The sequence below is a fragment of the Boleophthalmus pectinirostris genome, unplaced genomic scaffold, assembly GCF_026225935.1.
Source record: "Boleophthalmus pectinirostris isolate CB_2022bp ecotype Guang Dong unplaced genomic scaffold, ASM2622593v1 HiC_scaffold_23, whole genome shotgun sequence".
In the NCBI taxonomy this organism is placed as follows: Eukaryota; Metazoa; Chordata; class Actinopteri; order Gobiiformes; family Gobiidae; genus Boleophthalmus; species Boleophthalmus pectinirostris.
Window position 1 is genome coordinate 19,378,578 of NW_026571207.1, and position 19,362 is coordinate 19,397,939.

General features: G+C 39.4%; 2 protein-coding genes across 5 annotated transcripts; both read left to right on the top strand.

Annotated features, from left to right (window-relative positions):
* The first annotated feature begins 1,532 nt into the window (after positions 1-1,532).
* si:dkeyp-115e12.6 (centromere protein F) lies at positions 1,533-12,878 on the top strand. Of its 2 annotated transcripts, XM_020923549.2 has the most exons (17): positions 1,533-1,743; positions 2,639-2,810; positions 2,880-3,076; positions 3,226-3,326; positions 3,560-3,624; positions 4,442-4,688; positions 5,510-5,703; positions 6,409-6,534; positions 6,619-6,747; positions 7,560-7,682; positions 8,004-8,139; positions 8,441-9,708; positions 9,795-10,448; positions 10,606-10,868; positions 11,066-11,147; positions 11,260-11,725; positions 12,061-12,878. In XM_020923549.2, exons 2-17 carry the CDS (start codon positions 2,649-2,651, stop codon positions 12,177-12,179), a joined length of 4,332 nt encoding a protein of 1,443 aa, XP_020779208.1. In that variant the 5' UTR covers positions 1,533-1,743; positions 2,639-2,648; the 3' UTR covers positions 12,180-12,878. The 2 variants fall into 2 exon arrangements, with proteins under 2 accessions (XP_020779208.1, XP_055015263.1); XM_055159288.1 differs by lacking the exons at positions 1,533-1,743; positions 2,639-2,810; positions 2,880-3,076; positions 3,226-3,326 and adding an exon at positions 3,330-3,407 and having other exon boundaries at positions 3,496-3,624.
* Positions 12,879-13,453: 575 nt separating this feature from the next.
* On the top strand, positions 13,454-18,751 carry kcnk4a (potassium channel, subfamily K, member 4a). 3 transcript variants are annotated; one of them, XM_020923586.2, is made up of 8 exons: positions 13,454-13,860; positions 14,997-15,074; positions 15,743-16,036; positions 16,105-16,222; positions 16,297-16,457; positions 16,587-16,773; positions 16,852-16,982; positions 17,053-18,751. In XM_020923586.2, exons 3-8 carry the CDS (start codon positions 15,851-15,853, stop codon positions 18,001-18,003), a joined length of 1,734 nt encoding a protein of 577 aa, XP_020779245.1. In that variant the 5' UTR covers positions 13,454-13,860; positions 14,997-15,074; positions 15,743-15,850; the 3' UTR covers positions 18,004-18,751. The 3 variants fall into 3 exon arrangements, with proteins under 3 accessions (XP_020779245.1, XP_055015265.1, XP_055015264.1); XM_055159290.1 differs by having other exon boundaries at positions 14,997-15,079; positions 16,587-16,982; XM_055159289.1 differs by having other exon boundaries at positions 16,587-16,982.
* The last annotated feature ends 611 nt before the right edge of the window (positions 18,752-19,362 follow it).

The window sequence follows — 19,362 nt, forward strand, 5'->3', positions numbered from 1 at the left end:
TAAGATGTGTGTGAAAAATTTTGACGTTCCACCTCTTGAGATAATGTGGACCAAATTTGAGCCCGTTCGGGTGAACACCCTCGGAGGAGTTCGTAAAAGCTTAGCAAACTTTAATCCAATATTACTGCCCCCTGGTGGAACGCACTGTCATGATCGACTTCTGTGTCAAACTTCATGATTGTACGTGCAATTTTTTTTTTTTGGTTCTTATTCCTATTGCCTAATGCATTTTTGAGTTGTCTGGGGGCACTGATGAGCCATTTTATTTATTTTTCGGAAAATGGAAATAGCCAAAAGTTAGAGAAGGGCCAGTTTCAGTTGGCAAATTTTCAGGCCTTTTCGTCATGGTTCACTGGGTGAAAAATGGGTGAATTGGTTAGGAGAAGAAAAAAAAATAAGAAGAATTAGAAAGAAAGAAAAATATACTGATACGAAAACAATGTTCCGCTTTTTTTTTCTTTTTCTTTTTTTTTTGGCTAACGAGCTACACATTTTCGGAAACCTCTGGCGCATTGCTACGTCATGGCGAGGGTTCCTGGTCAATACGGGCGAGTCACGTCGTGTCATTTCACTTCCCGCCTATGGCAAGCCAAACTGTTCACATTTACGCATATATTAACGCTTTTAACACCTATTTAACGCATATTACAACCTTATTTAACGTCAAATTATATCCCCCAATAAATACCTACCACTGCTGATTTCGTGTGTTTCATATTGTATGCGGACAATTAAATAATCAGTTGCTTAATGAGCTTCATACTGAAAAGATAAATACGTTGAGGTGCACGACAACCGTTTTAAATTTGATAGATGACAATTTACACAGTGTAAGGTTTATTTTTTAAGAGTAAAGACTGTGTATAGGGAAATCGGTGTTGGACTGTTCTGGACTCTTTGTCTTGGTCAGTGATTGGCTGAAAGCACTTTGAATTAATTGACTGGGAAAAACAGTGAGAGGATATCATTATCATATGTAGAATAATTTGACGCGTTAAATAAGAATAATTCGACACGTCAAATAACAACAATTTGACGCGTCAAATAAGGCGTTAAACGCGTTAAATATATGCGTAAATGTGAACAGTTTGACTTGCCATACTCCCATACTGGGAGCATCGCTTTGCGATACTAATAGGCCCTTCGCCAGCTTCAGGCGCTCGGGCCTAATAATAATAATTATCCATTTGCAGATTTGTAGTTTAAATCTGTAGAGCCAAGGTCCATGCAAACAGGGATCGGGTGAACTCAGTGGTATAGCCCTTTGAGGAAAAATGGGTACATATTTGGCCGTGTTTTTGACAGGGAAAACAAAACTCAATTGAGAATTCCTGATTTCGGACAGTAGACACACACGGCTAATTTACACACACTATTTTCACCTAAGCATTCACGTTGAAACAAAGACCTCATGTGAACGTTGCCAACGGAGTTTTGTCAGCAGTTTGTCGATAGGGGTCATCAGAGGGTTGTGTCTCTTTCCCAAAACAAAACAGATCCAGCTGTCTCGGTCCACGTCAGTGCCTCCGCCCCGCCTCGTGCCGCTCGGGTTTGTTGGCTGTCAGCAACTACACGAGACTTGAACAGCCCTTATCAGACCTATAGACTCTTATATGTTATCGCTCTGGAATAGGCGTATTTAATTTTTTGTTGTAAAAGCGGAGTTGATCGCGTCCAAACTCCGTCCATGCATCCTGTGAGCTCCCAATGATTGGCGCCTTTTGTGTCCGCCTTAAGTGAATGGTGAGTGCCGATTACTCCTGCGAGGTGGTTAGCCTTTAGCTATGAGGCTAAGTCAGTGCCATCACTAATATATGGCCAGCAGAAACACACAGCAAACTGTTCATGCTCATTAGTGACAGTAACACGTGGTCTGTCGAATTGTTAATAGGGTTACACTTTTGTTCAACGCGATGGGAAATGTACTGTTTTAAGTTGTCACTCTCCCTCTGACACTCGTGATCACATATTTGGGTACAGGCCATCCACCTCCTCCACTCAACCAGTTCAGTAATATAGGCAATTTGACAGTGTGTCAAATTAATTTAATGTGTTCTTTGGTTGAGACACCGAATCAGTTTTTCATGTCTATTAGGGGGCTTCAGCTCTTCATCTTATTGTTTATTTGTTGAAAATATAAATGGGAACAACAATTTGCAAACAGAATAAAAAGTGTATTGTTAAATTTGTTTGTGGCTATTTGGCATTATATTTGAATTGATTTGAATTGTTTATGTATATAGTCTATGGTTGTTACACAATTAGGGATTTGTGTTACTTTGTGTGGCTCCTCAGAAATTGACTGGTTTGTCCACTTCCATTCTAAGACTTTACATGGTATTGGGACCACAGTACCACAACATGCTAAAAAAATATTTGTTCATATGTGAATCCAGAACTGTTGCATTTAAGACTTCCTTTTATAACAATACCAGGCATCTGTTTGAGTGGAAAAACACATTAGTTCACAGTTTCCCTTTGGTGAGAAGCTGCCCCTCTCCTGGTTACTGAAGCCGTAGCAACAGTGACTTCAGAGCAAGCTAGACATAGACCCAATTAAAACATGTTGATTTTTCGTCAAAAGCTAGTTTAAAGTGCTTAAAATTTATGAAAAAATTTATGAAATTTTGTTTCTTAGGCCAGGTGAAATGAGCTGGGCAGAGGAGGACTGGACAGTGGGTCTGTCTGGAAAGGTTCTACAGAAAGTGAAGGAGCTACAGGTTCATCATGAGCGATTATCCAGGGAGAACAAACAGAAACAGCTTCTGCTGGACAACATTCAAACCAGCCTTGACAAGCAGACTGCCAAGGTTAAATATAATGGTACAACTAATTGTCTATAGGAAATGCTAAATTAATAGATTCTTTCACTGTTATAGTATGAAGAAGTGCGTGTGGAGCTGCAGTCATCACACAGGGAGCTGCAAAGAGTCCAGGAGGAAGCGAAGGTCGCTGTAACCAGCAAAGAGCGCCTCTCTCAGGATCTCCAAAGCAAACAAGCCCAAGTTTGTTCTTTAGAGGGCCAGTTGGATGCTGCACGCACTCTGACTAATAAACTCACACAGGAAGTGAAGAGGTTAGGGACTATAAAAATACAAATGGGAGACACTTTTTGTTTGTTTGTGAAGCTGCTTCATACAGAGCTGATTCTCATGACATGATTGTATCCGTATGTGGTTCTGCATTACTGTGACACACTGTCCAACACAAGCTCTTTTTTTACAGGTTAGAGGCTGAACTTGAAAAGCTACAGAACAGCAGTAGGCCATCAGACACAACACTCTTCTCAACTCCCTGCTGGAGCAACTCACCTTGGGAATTTAGCGGTATGATCCTCTAACTCTATGACCCCTGATTTCTGCTCTCATATCTCTCACACACAGTGGAAAAACAAACAGTCAAGTACTGTAAGCATTGAGTTAAAAATAGGTCCTTCAGTCTGTTCCCAACTCTGTGACGGCTGCCTTATGTCTTTCTCTTTTTGCCCTGCTCTAGTTTAGCTCTGGTCACTCAGATCCTGTCCACTGTCATCGCCACATGTTGTGTTTTCGTCCTTTAGGGAGTAGAAAGGAGGAGCGCCATGGCAACAGAGAAGAAGGGAAAACTCAAGGACTTCATGTTCGAGTAGGTGCCATAATTATTATTAACTGTATTGGTGCGTTAATGATATTTAATGCTGAGATGCTTAGCCTTAATCTTTAGATTTTTCTAGTTGCATGGAAGTCTGACCTCCCTATGCTGATGTGTGGTTTATCCAAATAAATGTACCTATCTTGACATGTAATTAATAAGATGAATCAAAAATATCTTAAAATAATAGTGCTATGAATGTGCAGGCATTGCTTTAACATTGACCATATGTACCACACTTGATGTCATAATAGAGATTTGGTCTTTGAAATGGAGATATGGTTAAAGTGCATTATGACAGGTTAGACTATCCATGTCACTAAGTAGTACTCACAAGGATTGATTTTTGCTTGGACCAGTCTTTACTGTTGTTGTGTCCTTGGGCAAGACATTTACTCCCACATTTTGCTTTGTGTGCATGTGGTGTTGCTGAAGTGATTGGCCGTGGCTCGTAATTTTACCCCATGATAGAGAAGTAGCTTGACACCTCTTACAATAGATTGGATGAATAATACATTGTAAGTGTTGAGAGTATCTTGAAAGGTGCTATAAAGAACCAAAGCATTATTAGAACTTATATATATATAAGTACAATTTTGGTGAAGCTTCCTGCTTTGAAATGGTTGGATGTGGCATAACAAAATGTGTATATAAACTAGTAACCTTATTGTAAACAAAAAGTAAATATGTTATAAAAGTGACAAAAGTACAGTTCAAGTTATGTAATCTATAAGTACCAGTATATTTGAATAATGCATTGTAGTTTAAAAACCCAAGCTGAATGTTTTGTCTCTTATCTCAATGTCACCAGCGCCTGCAGTTTTCAGATAAGTCCTCAAGCTCATTGCCAAGGGGACAGCCCAGCGGTGCTCACCACCACCAAACGTCTGACGTTTTTTCCACTCCTTCCGCTGCGTTTCCCTGGGAACGGGATGATGCTAAACCCATAGTCAGGAGACCCTCTCCAGTGTCTCCAGAGACCCCATACAATGATGCTTTAAATCAAAGCCAGCTGGAGCAGAACCTCTGCGTGAAGACAAATGACTCTAAGACTGACTGTAAGTTTGTATGAAACAAAGTAAACATAGAACATGTAGTTGTTTTCATCACTTGCACTAGCAAACATTAGAATAGATATTGCACTGTAAAAAATTCACCTCCCAGTATAGCTTGCACATTAAACACATGTGGCAACATGTGTTTAATTTTTTTAAACTGTATTCTTATAACAACATATCCAACAATGTTGAGCCCTGTAATACTCTTATGTGAAACTGAAGAAGCCACCTTTTACATGTAAATTTTTTGACAGATATAGCAAATCCTCATATTGAACTATGTAATACAAACTTATTGTTGAGCAAGACATTTCTCTTGTCTAACCACCACTGATAAGAGTATAGACTAGAGAAATGCAAGGATTGTAGCACAGACATTGTGAATTAAGGTAAGGGCTTGTAAAGAAATTTCTCAGAAGCTAAGGTCCTTTCCCAAATGCTCCCACAGTTTGCAAACTGACATACTTTTGGTTGAGGAAATATTAAATGGATTGCCATACTTTGGTTTACAAGATAATGTCAAATCTCAAACCCCGTACACACAATTGGGTCGCCTTTGGACTTGAAGAAAGAAAGTGTTTATGTAAGAGTTGAAAAGCAATGTTACGCAAAATGATAGCTGTTGTTTTGCAATCAGTCAAACATTATAGATTGACTCCATAACTCACTGTAGTGGTTAATACAGGGCTGGCTGAAAAACAATTTTGAATGCATGCTTTTTCCAAATAATTATTGAGATCTAATTAGTAGCTCCTGCATTACTTCAATACAATACTTCATAATTCTTATTTCTGTATGTCTACCTTCACCTTCACTACCAGTGTCTGTGTCTGAACTTCGGAGCCACTTGACAGATTTGGAAGAGGAACTGCGAGTAAAAGTGCAGACAATAAACACGATCCAAAATGAAGTAGCACAAAATAAGAAGGAGCTTGCTGCCAAAGAAATCAGCTTGCAGAGACTCCGAGGTGACCTTACCCTGGCTCATACACGCATGTCTCAGGAAGAAGAACGGGTGAGAAAATTACTGTTCTGCATATTTTGTTTGTGCAAAGACTCTAAACACACACATAAATGTCCAACTTGTTTAATTATACGATTAGAAATGTTAGTTGTTGAACTAACCACCCCACAAAGTCACCACATTATTGACATTAATTTTGCCATCCTTCATCTAAATAAAACACCACCTGATTACAGAATGTTGTGCTGTCACCTTAAACCCAAAATATTCCAAACTAGGATCATTGATATTATTTTGTTATTGTTTAATTTCATTAATCATTTATTTTAATCAAAGTCATCAGTTTATCTCAGTTCATCACATGCTGAAGTGTCACTGTATATTCAGTCCCCTGCACTCACAGTAAAACCCTGCTCCACTAATAAGAAAGTTAGAAATAAACTTGTGTAATTATAAACCTTGATTTCATTATTTTGCAGTCTTTCTCTTTTGATGATTATTACACAGACCAATGTTGTTGTTTATTTGTTTTTTTTTGTTTATCAAGTGATTTTATACTAGATCTATTGTAGATCTAGACATAAAATTATTCTAAAAATATTCTGGAAAGGTCCAGTAATGTCCCATTTAAGTGATTTTTCTAAACTATTTAAATTAGTCATTAATCAATACTAGTAAGTATTAAGTAGTATCTGCTTATACATTAGCTTGATTTCTTTATTTCATATATGCATTTATCCTTACTGTTTCCCATAGGCATCTACTGCTGAACAGAGGGCCAAACAGCTTCAGGAAGAGCTTAAGTGCCAAAGACAAAACGCTGAGAGCAGCAGAGTGCAACATCAACAGCGGACCAAGGAGCTGGAGAAGCAGCACCAGCGAGTGAGACTGAGTTCTAATAAAAACACTGATGGATGAGAGGGAGGAGACCATGGTTTATCACAGTCATGTTTCTGTTGCTCCCAGGACCTGCAGGAGTTTCAAAAGGAGAGACAGTGCATGGAGAGGCAGCACCAGCAGGAGATAACCAAACTCAGTCAAGAGCTTGCACAGGCCAGAGCCAACCACAACGCCCTGCAGGCTCAACTAGACAAGGTACATATGTAGACTTATTCATCAATAATAATAATAATATAATACGGACACAAATACAACACACATCCTTCAGCTCTGTTTACCTGTTAAGGAAGACAAAATATTTGTCTTCCTTAAATATTAAACTTACATTTTTTCCTCTCACTTGCCCCATGCTCACCTCTTGCCCTTTTACCTTCCCTCCACTTTTCACTTTCTTGCTTTCTTGTGTTTCTGAAGAGCACTCCTTCTCTGCTCCCCCACTTTTCCGCTTCGTCCTGTCAGTATGTGTCCAGTGGAAATGTTGAGCGGCGAAGGTTACGGTGTCATGGGTAATATTACAATTAATAGTAAAAATATTACAAGTTTTTCTGCATGGTAAGGTTAAAAGAGGCATGGAGTCTAGTTTAAACATGTTTAAATTGTATTGTGCATGAATAACGTGAATGTGAATAAAGTCTTCTGTTTTAATTTCTATACTATGTAAAAAGCTAATTGTTGTCTTTTCCTTTTTGAAAACGTCTTTTGTACTGTGCATGCTTTTAACAATACCATTTTTTATAATACAATGTAACTGATATGACAGGGTATATACACAGTAAGGGGAGTGTTTGAGAGAAATAAAGGGAAAATTCAGGTTGCCAAGTGCAGCATATAAAATCAAGTAATCTGACCTATACAGTGTTATTTATTGGATTAAAAAGTGAGGTATTCAAAATTCATATCATATTCCTAAAGAATAACCACATTTCTTTATTTAGATTTGCTGTGTTCCTCTATTTCATGTTTTTTTTTATTATTTTATTTAATTTCATTAAACTTTTTTCTTTTAGGAGTCCTCACAAAAACAGGCTTTGGTGAAAGAACTGGACACTCTCAAGGAGAAGCTTAAATGGACAGAAGAACAACTACAGCAAAGCCAAAAGAAAGAGGCTCAGACACAAGCAAAATTGACGGTAATCTACAACATTTAAATATAAATCTACAGCATTTAAATATATTACACTAAATATAATTGGTTTGTGTTTTTGAATTTGCGAAAAAGAAGATCTTATTTTTGGTTTCTCACCTAAATATTATTAAATGAATGTTGCTTTCTCCTTTCCACAATGATCAATATAATTCATGAGCGAGTATTTGTATTTAGTTTGTAGTATGTTTTGCACATTAAATAATATGTAAAGCAAGCAACAAGGTTAATGTCCAGTGTTAATTAATTACTACACATTCAAGTGTCTAAGATAAATATTTATAGATATATTGTGCATTGTCCTTAGGAGGCTTTACGTGAGGCAGAGACTTTGACTGTGAGCCTGAAGCAATGTCAGAAAAAGGAAAGAGCACTAGAGGAAGATGGGAGGAGACTGATAGAAGAAAGAAACAACGCCCTCTCTTTACTGAGAGAACTCCAAGGTAAGCAACTAGCTTAATATTAACAAATGAAATCACTTTACAGGTTTGGCAGGTAAACAATTAGTGTGACGTGAACATTTTTTTTTTTTTAACTTCATATACTACTTTTATTGTTATTAAAAAAAAAAAATGGATATATAGGTATAGAATCAACTTTGGCCCTCTGGTGGAGAATACTATTAGTAGTCTTATTATTTCACTCTACAATGCAAATGCTGCAAACAATTGGCAAATCTTGTTGTTTTAATATTTTGGCAGAATTGTGTGTAGATTAAAGTACATTTATTCCTTCTTTCTCCAGAACAAAAGGCCAGTGTGGCTCCTCCTGCCCAGGTGACATTCTCTAATGCCTCACAGCCATTACACCAAACCCAACCCAGCAAGCCCAAACCCAGTACAGCCAAGCAAAAGAGAGAGGAAGTGGACAGGAGGGTGGAAATCAAAGTACCCTATCCCACTGACCGAGAACCAGGTGAAGGCATTGACTCTGAACACATAAGTGACAATCTCCCTATAAAATCAGAGGATCTACAAAAAGACAGAGTACATACTACAAGGGAGGAGGTTTTGGAGAGTGATGACATACAAACTATTGCCGAGAGAACCTCCTCTCACAGTTCTAAGGCCACAGGTTCAGAGGACCTCCAGGTCCAGAACAGAGCGCTGCGCTCTGAACTGCGTGACATTCGAGAAGAGCTCCAGAAAAGGCTGGATGACTTGGAAGCCCAGCGGCGGGCTGAGACAGAAGCAAGGACCAGACTCAAACAGCTGAGTCGGAAAAATGCCAACCAGATCACTGAAAAAGAGGAGCAATACAAGGAGTGCAAGCTACAGCTGGAGAAGGAGAAGTCAGAGGTTGACAGGTTAAAGAAAGCTCTGGCTGCTCTGGAGATGGAAATTATAAATGAAAGACAAGAGAAATATGAGAAGAAACATGAAGAGAGAGATACTGTGTTTCAAGACAAAGAGAATGAAATGATAGAGCTCAACATAAAGCTGAAGAAGCAGCTGTCGGAGGTGCAGGCTCAGTTGGGTTTAGAACGAGATGAGCGAAAGCAGCAGGAAGCTGAAATGCTGAACAAAACAAGCACAGACATGGAGAAAATACAAGAATTGGAGGCTGAAATAGAGCAACTTAAGGCCAGTCTAAACAACAGTTCACAGGCAGAAGAGGCACTGACTACAGCCAACAGCCCTGTGACTTACCTGACCCTCCGAGAGGATGAGTTTAACTCCAAAATTGTTGACGAAACTAACAAACCCAAAACTCCCTCTCTCTACCAGTCCACTAATCAGCCCAATGCAGTAATATCTGAGGTAATGGGAAATGTTATTCCATCAGAGGAAATGGCACTTTTTGATCCTCAGCATTCATCCTTAACTGTGAATGACATGGAACAAGAATGTTTAAACCAGAAGGAAAACGTGCATAAAACATTTGACAATGCACAGCATGATGATAAGCTTTCAGTGCTAGCAGCACAAATACAGACCCTGCAAAAACAAAATGCACTGGAGAAAGAACAAGCCAACCAGTACCAGATAAAACTTGAGGCCCTGCAAAACCAGGTATGAAAATAATTCAGATGAGTTTTGGTTTTTTTTTAAATTGTTTTTTAATATGCTCATGTATATGTACGTTTGTGCTGTTTTAGGTAACACAACAGACCCACCAGCTGACCATGGCATTTGAAAAGCAAAGCAAACACATCTCTGGCCTTTTAATTGAGCTTCAAGAAAAAGAAAACACCATCCTCTTTAAAGAAGAAGAAATACAACAGTGCAGACAAGAACTTAGTTCCCTAAAACAGAAAATGGCAAAGGAAGAGAGAGGGCAAGATCATGACGAGGAGGAGACTTCTTCCATCTGCATCAAAAGTCTGGTCACAGATAATTCTAATGAAGGAACAGCACAGCGGAGTCCTAATGCTGGACCACCTGTGCTTGAGATAAAAGATGTAACAGAGAGTAAAATGCTACATAAACAAAGTTTGACCAATGAAGTCAACAGTGGAAGTGAGGTGGCTGATTTGACTTCAGAGCTCCTCAGTCTGCAGCAGGAAAATCATCGTCTTAAGTTGAAACTCCAGTCGATGACTACACCCAAGCCCTGTGGCATAAACACAGACGTTAGAAGAGCCTCTCCTCTGCAGGGGCAGACACCAACAGCTCTAGGTGACACTGGTGTTCAGGCATGCACTGAGACGCAGCAGAGCACCCACGACACACAGGATCATGTAAGAGAAAGTGAAGTACAGCCAGAGGCAGGCTCCCAGCAACTGGACCATATCAGCTACCTACAGCAACAGGTACCAACATGTACTGCATATCAATCAACATCAAGTTTGAACCGCTATGTTCCAAAGCAACTGTGGTTTATGCTGCAGAATTATTGTTAGAATGTTAAAAGATTTCCTAATCTCTGTACTGTAGATTCATCTTTGCTGCACTTTTGCTCTTCTCCAGGTGGTGGCACTGCAGACAAAGCTACAGGCTCTGTCTGAGGAGAACCAGCAGAAGACTGAGGAGCTGGCTCTGTGGAGACTGGCCTCTGAACCTGTGTGTGCGCTCACAGAGTCTGAGCTTGTGGAGCACCAACATGAGCGAGGCCCAGGTCATCAGCATTCTGCCTCACAGGAGCAAAGTGGCTGTGTGACTCTGCGGAGAGAGGATGAGATACTACTGTCCTGCTCCTCCAACAAACTACAGGGACGCATTCTGTTCTCCAGGTAAACCATTATACACATTAATTAACACTGGGATTCAGAAATAACAGGTTGCATTAGAGAGTCCTTCCAGCTGAAAATAATTGTTTATTTATACTCACAGAAGATGTTGAGTTTTAGATATTAATTAGTATTAGATATTAATTCTGTTTCATTGACACTGTATAAATTGCCATATAAAACTGTACTTGTTATTTTAGACTGCAACAAAATCTCATCTCTGAACCAAAGACTCTTCCTCCTTTTTCAATCCTGCAAGAACACAATAAGAACCATTCAGAGGTAACAGTCATGTAAAATATTCTGTATTATTGTGATCTAAATTAAACAATTTGTTATTTATCCATTTGAATTTAAAATCTAAAGATTTTTGTTGTTTTGTGTCACTTAACAGTTTGACAAAGAAAACACTTTTCCAACTCAACACAACCAAAGGAATGACACCAAAAACGTTCACAGACGTTTGGGCATAGAACTCTCTGAAGTTCCAGACTGTAGCACTGGAAATGCCACAAGCACTGGAGTTAAAGCTATTGAGTTCATAAACAACACTGGGGTTGATAATATGAAATGCGTCAGCACTCAAACAGAGAGTTGGTGTGTACCACATGAAGTCCACTGTACGCACACACAGACTGAGTTGATGGAGGAGGAAGCAGAGATGGAGTCCCCCTCTGTCTCACCTGTCCCATTTGATGAAACCCATCAGCCAAAGGACGTGATGTTGACAGCATCATTTCCGATCCCTGCCGACCCAGCGCGGTTAGCAGAGAGGATCAGACGAAACCGAACTCAGCTGTCGGCCGCCTTTGACGACACTGAGTATGAACCATATGGGCTGCCTGAAGTGGTAATGAAAGGTACTTCTATTACAGTCCTATGTTTATTATGAGTCTTTTGACAAAAAGAAAAAAAATATATGTATTTGAGCTTGACTAGCTGCTCCCACCTGTCTAGAACTGCACTTAAGAAGTCATAGTCTAAGAAGTCAGTAATACGCATATGTTTTGCCTTGTTTTGGCCTGCTTTGTATTGGTTAAAACAAAAATCAAAATTTGATAGCCTTATTTTTAATTCAGTTTACATGTTAAAGTATTTTGATGTTCAAGCACAGTTATTACATTTAGGAGCAATGAACAGATGTATAAAAGGACACCTGTTGAGTCTGTAATGATTTAAATTTTTCTCTGTGCAGGATTTGCCGACATTCCCAGTGGCCCTTCATGTCCATATATTGTGAGGCGAGGTTTGCTTGGGACTGCAGTGGTACCTGTCCCTCCAAAAAACACAGTAGAGGCAGAAGAAACAGATTAATTACATGACCAAAGGTTATGTCACTGTTTTTTTGAGGACAATACAACTGTTAATATTTTCACATTTACATTGACTCATTTATAAGGGAAAAGCTCACCTCTGCAGTCATGTGGTACCACAGAGCCCTTCTGTTTGACTCTGTCCAGGCTGCCCACTCTGGCCCTGCAGAATAAACACCTGTGCTGCTGTGGATTGTAAATGTCTAAATGGTCACTAGTTTATCCTGTGATTGCAGTGTGCTGATGAGGGCCTCTGTAATAGAGCCAACTGTGTAATTAAGGGCAGATACAGTTAGGCAGTGATTAAGTGATGTTTGTGGATTTATCTGGGCACTGTGTTTTTTTGCTACTCCAAAGATCATCATAATGGCCTCTGGTCACTGTGAGTGTGCCTGGTTTCTAATCTATCAGTAGTTTTGATGGTAATATGATTGTTACTGTGAATGGCAATAGTTTTATCTGAATTGCCTTTGTGGCTTATAGACACACTTGAAGCTGTGTAGAGGTGTGCATGTTTACATGAGCGTGGATGTATGTACAGTACAGTGGCTGAGTGTGGCTGCAGTCTGCGAGATGTTTGTGCAGCGGAGTGACTCACCCTGAACCTGCAGTTTCCTCTCCATGTATGGTGATGAACACTGCACTCCTGTCGTCTCTGGAGCTCTGCTTCTCTGTTTCTAATAAACACTCCTTGATTTTTTTTTTTGTAAAAATTCTAAAACTAATAATACAAAGGTTTTTCCATTACTATTTTATTAAAGTTGTGTGTTTGAACAAGCATTATTTATTTGAATATATTGTATTCAGTAGTAGTTCATGTATAGAGTGAGTTGTATCATGTAAAATTTCCAAATCTATAGATTTGATTGATTTGATTTGTCAGTCAAATTAATTAAAATTTTTACCAAATATTTAAAATATGGAAATTGTCAAAATTTTGACATACATTTATGTAACAATAGCTGCCTTGAGAAAGCCACTAAAGCCTCTACTATGTGAGCTACTATGTGAGAGCTCTGTAGTCTTTTTGAGAGAATGGGGCTTTTGGAGTTGAGACATTTCAGCTGCCTTTTTTTTTTTAACATATGCTGTGTTTGAGATCAAATAAAAGGCTTAATTTAAATTTAAAAATATCTGAATATTTGTTTTATTTTGACTAGATTATGTGTGGGTACAATAACACATAAATGACTGCGTTGTATAATTTGATTTTATTTTTTTTTAATGAAGCAATATAATTTTCTAAATTTATGTAATAATTTGCACTGGATTTCCCCGCCCACCCTACAGTTAAACTCCATTCCGGTGTCCCACTGGGAGTGCTGAAGAGACTGGATGTTCTCTTAAGTGTCTATATCTCCAAGGACAACAGCTAAAAAGACTTTTGAATGCTAAGTCTCCGGACGTCAAAACTCAGGAAACTCTGGGTCCTCTGCTCTTCTTCCTTCCTCCATTGACATCACTTAATCACATCCACAGCTGTGTAATGGATGTTGCATGCCTCCACTGTCCCTTTTATCGTCCTCCTCCTGCAGCCTCTGTTGGAGTGATGTAGGGTCACGAGAATGGGGAAACACCATCCAAGGAGAAAACACACACAAAGTGCTCAGCTGCTGTTGCATGGTGAGAGGAAGATACATGCTCCTTAACAAATTGGATAGCAACAGGTCTTCAAGCTAAAGGTACGTCCTCTAAAACTTAAACAACATGGCTAGTTTGTAAAGAGAATTATGAGTATGTCTACCAGTATTTTTGACACTTTTTTATTATTTTCACTATTGTTAATGAAAATGGCCTTGATTATTAGTGCTACCTAAAAATGAAAAAATAATGGTAAAACTTAAAGTTCCTATTGTGTAATTAAGACTTTGAAAATGCATGCACACTATACTATGGCTCTCTGGATGGATGAAGAAATACTTACTTCCCAGAGCATAAACCCCAGACACTTGTAACCTGTGATCTCTTCACTGACGTCAAGGGCCTTCCTTTTTGAAAGAACCTAATTCCTTTAAGGTTAATTTCATCTAAAGAAGCTTTATTCAACCACAGCACTGTAAAGCTCTGCCCATAATAAACAGTACATTATTATATTCCACTTCTTGGGTAGGCTGATGTCACAGATAACAGACAAGCAAAACCAAGAGTTCACAGGCTTTTAATTATGTGCTTAAAATAATGGTACAAAGACACGTTTACAATAATTTGAAATTACTGCTCCTGCTTAAACAGTTCTGTCATGAGAAAAATGGGCAACAGCGCACAAATAATTGTTTACAAAGAATGTTTTGTAACAAATGTTCCAATCACTGGCCTGTTTTGTAGTTTTAGTAGTTTCAATACCTTCAGTACAGATTTTCAGTACTTTTCTCCACACCACAATGCATTCACTGGCGATCCCATTCCTGTGCATTTTACGTTTTAAGAAAATCTCTCTATATAGAATGTTTATGAAATGATAACTAATATTTGTCTTTGTTTGGCTCCATACAACTAAAGTTTTGGAAACAGGCCTAACAATGGGACTCTGGGACTTGTCACACTTCAGACACAGATAACAGACCGCGGCCAACTTTGTATCTACTCATTTATTACAGGCCAAAAGAATAAAAAGCATGTTTTACATAAGTATATGATATGTGCCTCTGAATTAATTTCAAAGATGGTACCAGTAGAAATACATCAAGAAATCACCTATCAGTATTATTTTTTCTCCTCTATTCCAATAAATACATAAAATCTCAAGTTTTCATAGTATATTAATTCTCTAACTAAAGGTATTAACTAATTCTGAGATATTTTAATCTCTCTTCTTCAGAACAACATGTGCTGCTTTTAAAGCCAATCTGGGAGATATCATCGCCTGATTTAAACATGGGATGAGCTGCTGAGCAATGTAAGGTACTTTTCATTGCATCACTATAAACCTGTCCCCCGAGTTCATAAAAATATCCATTTATTGTCACATGAGCAAGGCTGTGTTCACATTGGTGATCTGTGATAACTCATGTCTAATATTTTTTACCATGAATTTAACATTTAAATTGTGTATGACCTACCAAGTGTTCCAGTTACATTTAATGCTTTTGTCACAAAAGTAAATTTTTAATTAAGATTGTTTCTCAAAACATATTAAAAATGTTATTGTTACAAAGAAAAAAAAAGGAAGGAGGGAGGAGAGTATTATCCATGATCTTACAATACACAAGATTACTGCATTTAAGTTTCAGCAGATTCCTCTAACAAATATGTAACAAATAATATAGAATATTTAGTTCAGTGCTATAATGTACTCTATACTTAAAAATATGGAATGTTACATAGTTAAATCTAAAAGAACATAAATTTCCAACAATGGCTTTTATGTAACATTCCTTTGTAAATGCTTGAAGAGTATCACGCTTGTTCGTAAATATTAACAGTTTTCACTTGCATCATCAGTTGTCACACTTTTCCTGCCCAAGACTGTCTTTGACGCACATACAAAATTAAAGGTCACTCCATCAGTGGGCTTTCCACGAACATGTCCAGCTTGTTTACATGTTTGCTCCCTTTCTCTCATAGCGCCCTATCAAAGGAACTTCCTGTTTATCACCAGCTGTGCCCCGGTGCATCCTGAGTCTTACGCTCTGACCTCCACCCCCCGGACGGCCACGGGACATCTGGACCAAGATGCGCTGTACCACCCTCTTGGCCCTGTTGGTGGGGGTCATGATCTACGTTGGCCTTGGAGCGCTTGTTTTCAGCACCTTGGAGAAGCCCCAGGAGAAGAAGGCCTATGACAAACTGCTGACCTTTCGAGCAACCATTCTCGAGAACTCGTGTCTTTCAGAGCTGAAATTCAACAATCTTGTAGCGGTACAGTCCCAGTAACACCTACACATTATTATAGATAAAACAACGCCACATTGCTGTCTCTCTTTCAGGAAGTGGTGTCTGCAGTAGAGGCTGGTCTAGATGCCAATAGCCTTTCTGCCAACTTTAGCACTCGCTGGGATATTGCTTCAGCCTTTTTCTTCTGTGGCACCATCATCACCACTATAGGTAGCAGGCTGTTAAATAACCATACTCTTTAAAATACAAATATAACACATGAAGGAGTTCTTGGTTTTGACCAGGGTTTGGAAATCTCTCTCCTCGGACGTGGCCTGGACAGCTGTTCTGTGTGTGCTATGCTCTGGTGGGGATCCCAATGTTTGGCATCCTTCTGGCTGGAGTGAGCGACCACATGGGTACAGTGCTGCGGAGAGCTGTGGCCAAGATAGAGACTCTCTTCCTGGTGAGAATGGTCTGTACTATACAAACTCCTTCAGTTTGGTGACATACTGTAAAACACAAAAGGATCCAGGAGTTTTGTGCTCTCAGTGTAACTTGTGTAAAATATGAAGCTGGTCTTCCTTCTTTACAGAAGCGCAAGGTCCAACAGACCACAGTGCGAGTGATTTCAGCCATCCTCTCTATCCTGATTGGCTGTCTGATCTTCCTTGCTGTGCCAACTGTTGTGTTTCATAAAGTGGAGAAGTGGAGCTTTGTCGAGTCGCTGTACTTTGTGGTCATAACTCTTACCACTGTGGGCTTTGGTGACTTTGTACCAGGTATAAAGCGCTATATTAGACTAATGCTAGTCTACTGGGTGTCAGGCCACTTATTGATTCTCAATTCTTATCAAAAAGGTGGCCGTGAAAGGGGTATGTTTAAACTCCTAGTGCTGTTATGGATCGTTTTTGGCCTTGCTTATTTTGCCTCAATCCTCACTATGATTGGAAACTGGCTAAGAGTGTTGTCCAAAAGAACACGAGCTGAGGTGAGTTCACCCTGATGCACGCAAATACAAACTGCCAATAAACAAGCTGATTTATCATTGTGCTTCTCAGATGGAGGAGCTCAGGGCCCATGCCACGGATTGGACCCAGAACATCCAAAATATGTCCATGGACTTCCGCATTCCCAATCCTTTGGAGTTCAATGACCCCTTCCTTCTGCAGAGGAGAAAATGGAAACGGAGTGAGCGCCGACACATTCGCAGAGGAGCCCAGTGCACTGTGGGATATTTAGTCCGAGGAGGATCAGAAAATGGTCACCTACCAAATCGCTGGGCCGGTCTCTCTGCCTCCATGATGGAGCTGGAGAGGGGGTCCCGGGATAGACAGAGGGTCAGTATTGCTGCAGCAGGGCCTGTGGTCCAGAGCAGGTCGGGTCCTCAGATGCTGACTCGCTCAATGTCCCTCCCAGCAGCACGCTCTGTCTGTGAGCTGCAGTCAGCTCGTCTGGAAAGCCAGGAAGGATCGGCCTCTGAATGGGAGACCTTTGGTTCAGGCTCTGAATCCTCCTCTTTTAATGCACTCCAAAAGCTCCAGTCATGCTTCACAGAGAACAGGGCGGACAGAGAGGTAAAAACAGAACCAGATTTCAAAACTCATCATGAAAAAGATAAACTATCTGTAACAGAGAATTTCACAATTGTGACAGAGGATGGTCATAAATACATATCTAAAATCACTCCTTCAGGCTCTCTTAAGCCCTTGCCCTTGCACCTCATCCCTCCTTTACCTTCTATAAATGTCGCAGGCTGCAAATTGCTCGATTACTTTGGAGAAAACCTGGCTTTCATCGATGAATCCTCAGACACTCTGAGTGACCGCACTTTGCCAACCTCTTTTGAGGAAAAGAGAAGACGTCCTCGAAAGCCCAGAAGGAAGAGCTCAAAGAGAAGTGTCTCTCGTATGAGAAAACTCAGCCGTGAACGTCTACCAGAAAAACAACCTACCCCATCCCCAGACTCTTCTCATTCAGAAAGCCAGTCAGACACAACCACTAAACTCTGACAAGAAAACTGAAAAAAGAAAAAGATTTGCCAAACATTTTGAGCACAGTTATCCTTTTGTATATCATTTTGTTATTCTTTACAGACATAATCTCCTCATTTGTTACCTGAACTGGTGATAGACACATCCTGTGTTCCTGCAGATCTAATGCAGCTCGACAGTTGAGCCACACACCACTGCAAGTTGTTTCTTCTTTTTTCTATACACATATTTTCCTCCAGTACTGATGCAGAACGTCGACAAGTTAAGCAAAGCCTTTTCAGTTACAGTTGTGATTTTAACACCATCTACTGGACAATTTTAGGATTGTGCATTTAATGGTGCAATGGTCTTTTCTTCTTTAAACCTAAGCCATTATAAATTATTTTGGGATTTCTTGGTACAGGCAAATAATCCTAAATATACATGCATTGTTTCTAAATGTAATTTCCTGAAATTTCACTACATTTTGAGTAAAAACATGTTTTGTCGCTGATTTGTGTATGTTCTGAGAGAGAAAGTACAATTGGCAGTCAAAACTACTTTTACATCTGCCCCATTTTATTTAATTTTTTGTATTATTTTAGCATAGAATACATTTTTTACCAGATTATATTTTGAACTGTAAAAGTCCTTAATGAACCTGGCTTGTGGTTGTGAAAGCTATTTCTTCCTTACCCCAAAGGCTACTACCAATGACTGGCATTATGCCCTCTATGCCCTGTTACTGGGGCCAAAATAAGTAACTGTGTCCACACTGAAATTTAAACTGCTGCATGTTGTGACAGAGGGTTGGATGAGCTTCTTCATCACATGACACTGTACTTTCCGTCACCGAGTGAGCAATATTGACTTTCTTAGTTATGGTCGTTAATCAGTCCTTATGGTTATTGTATTTGTCTAGATGCCTGAAATACTTCAATATCTGGATGACCAATCAGTATACCCATTTCCTCATAATTCAAATTTATCTGAATCATCTTTGTTAACATAACAACATTAAGTCTTGTCCTAACCTAAGAACTATGTGTAGGGTTATGCCTTTAAGCAGGGGTGTCCAAACTTTTTTCATCAAGGGCCACATATCTAAACACAGATGAAGCAGAGGGCCCATCAAGGGCCGTAGACTGGTGCTTAATACAGTGAATAATTGAAATATGTGCAGGTTTAACACATTAGAATGAGCCATCAGTCTTTATTTACGCTAAGATCCTTTAAACCACACACTAAATGTTAAATACTGGCTTTATCAAGGTAAATTTTCAAATAAAAGTACATTTTTCATTGATGCAAGGTAATTTGGGCCAATTCTCCTGGAAGCCTGAGGGCCAAGAAAAATTTGTCTGAGGGCCGCATTTGGCCCACGGGCCATAGTTTGGA

What these genes read in the sequence shown, in the direction of transcription:
- kcnk4a (XM_055159290.1), top strand. Translation starts at nt 15,851, where the DNA reads ATGCGCTGTACCACCCTCTTGGCCCTGTTGGTGGGGGTCATGATCTAC. An exon ending in AATTCAACAATCTTGTAGCG is followed by an intron (nt 16,037 to 16,104) that starts GTACAGTCCCAG and finishes TCTCTCTTTCAG; the next exon opens with GAAGTGGTGTCTGCAGTAGA. An exon ending in AGATAGAGACTCTCTTCCTG is followed by an intron (nt 16,458 to 16,586) that starts GTGAGAATGGTC and finishes CCTTCTTTACAG; the next exon opens with AAGCGCAAGGTCCAACAGAC.
- si:dkeyp-115e12.6 (XM_020923549.2), top strand. Translation starts at nt 2,649, where the DNA reads ATGAGCTGGGCAGAGGAGGACTGGACAGTGGGTCTGTCTGGAAAGGTT. An exon ending in CTCACCTTGGGAATTTAGCG is followed by an intron (nt 3,327 to 3,559) that starts GTATGATCCTCT and finishes TTCGTCCTTTAG; the next exon opens with GGAGTAGAAAGGAGGAGCGC. An exon ending in CTCAAGGACTTCATGTTCGA is followed by an intron (nt 3,625 to 4,441) that starts GTAGGTGCCATA and finishes CAATGTCACCAG; the next exon opens with CGCCTGCAGTTTTCAGATAA.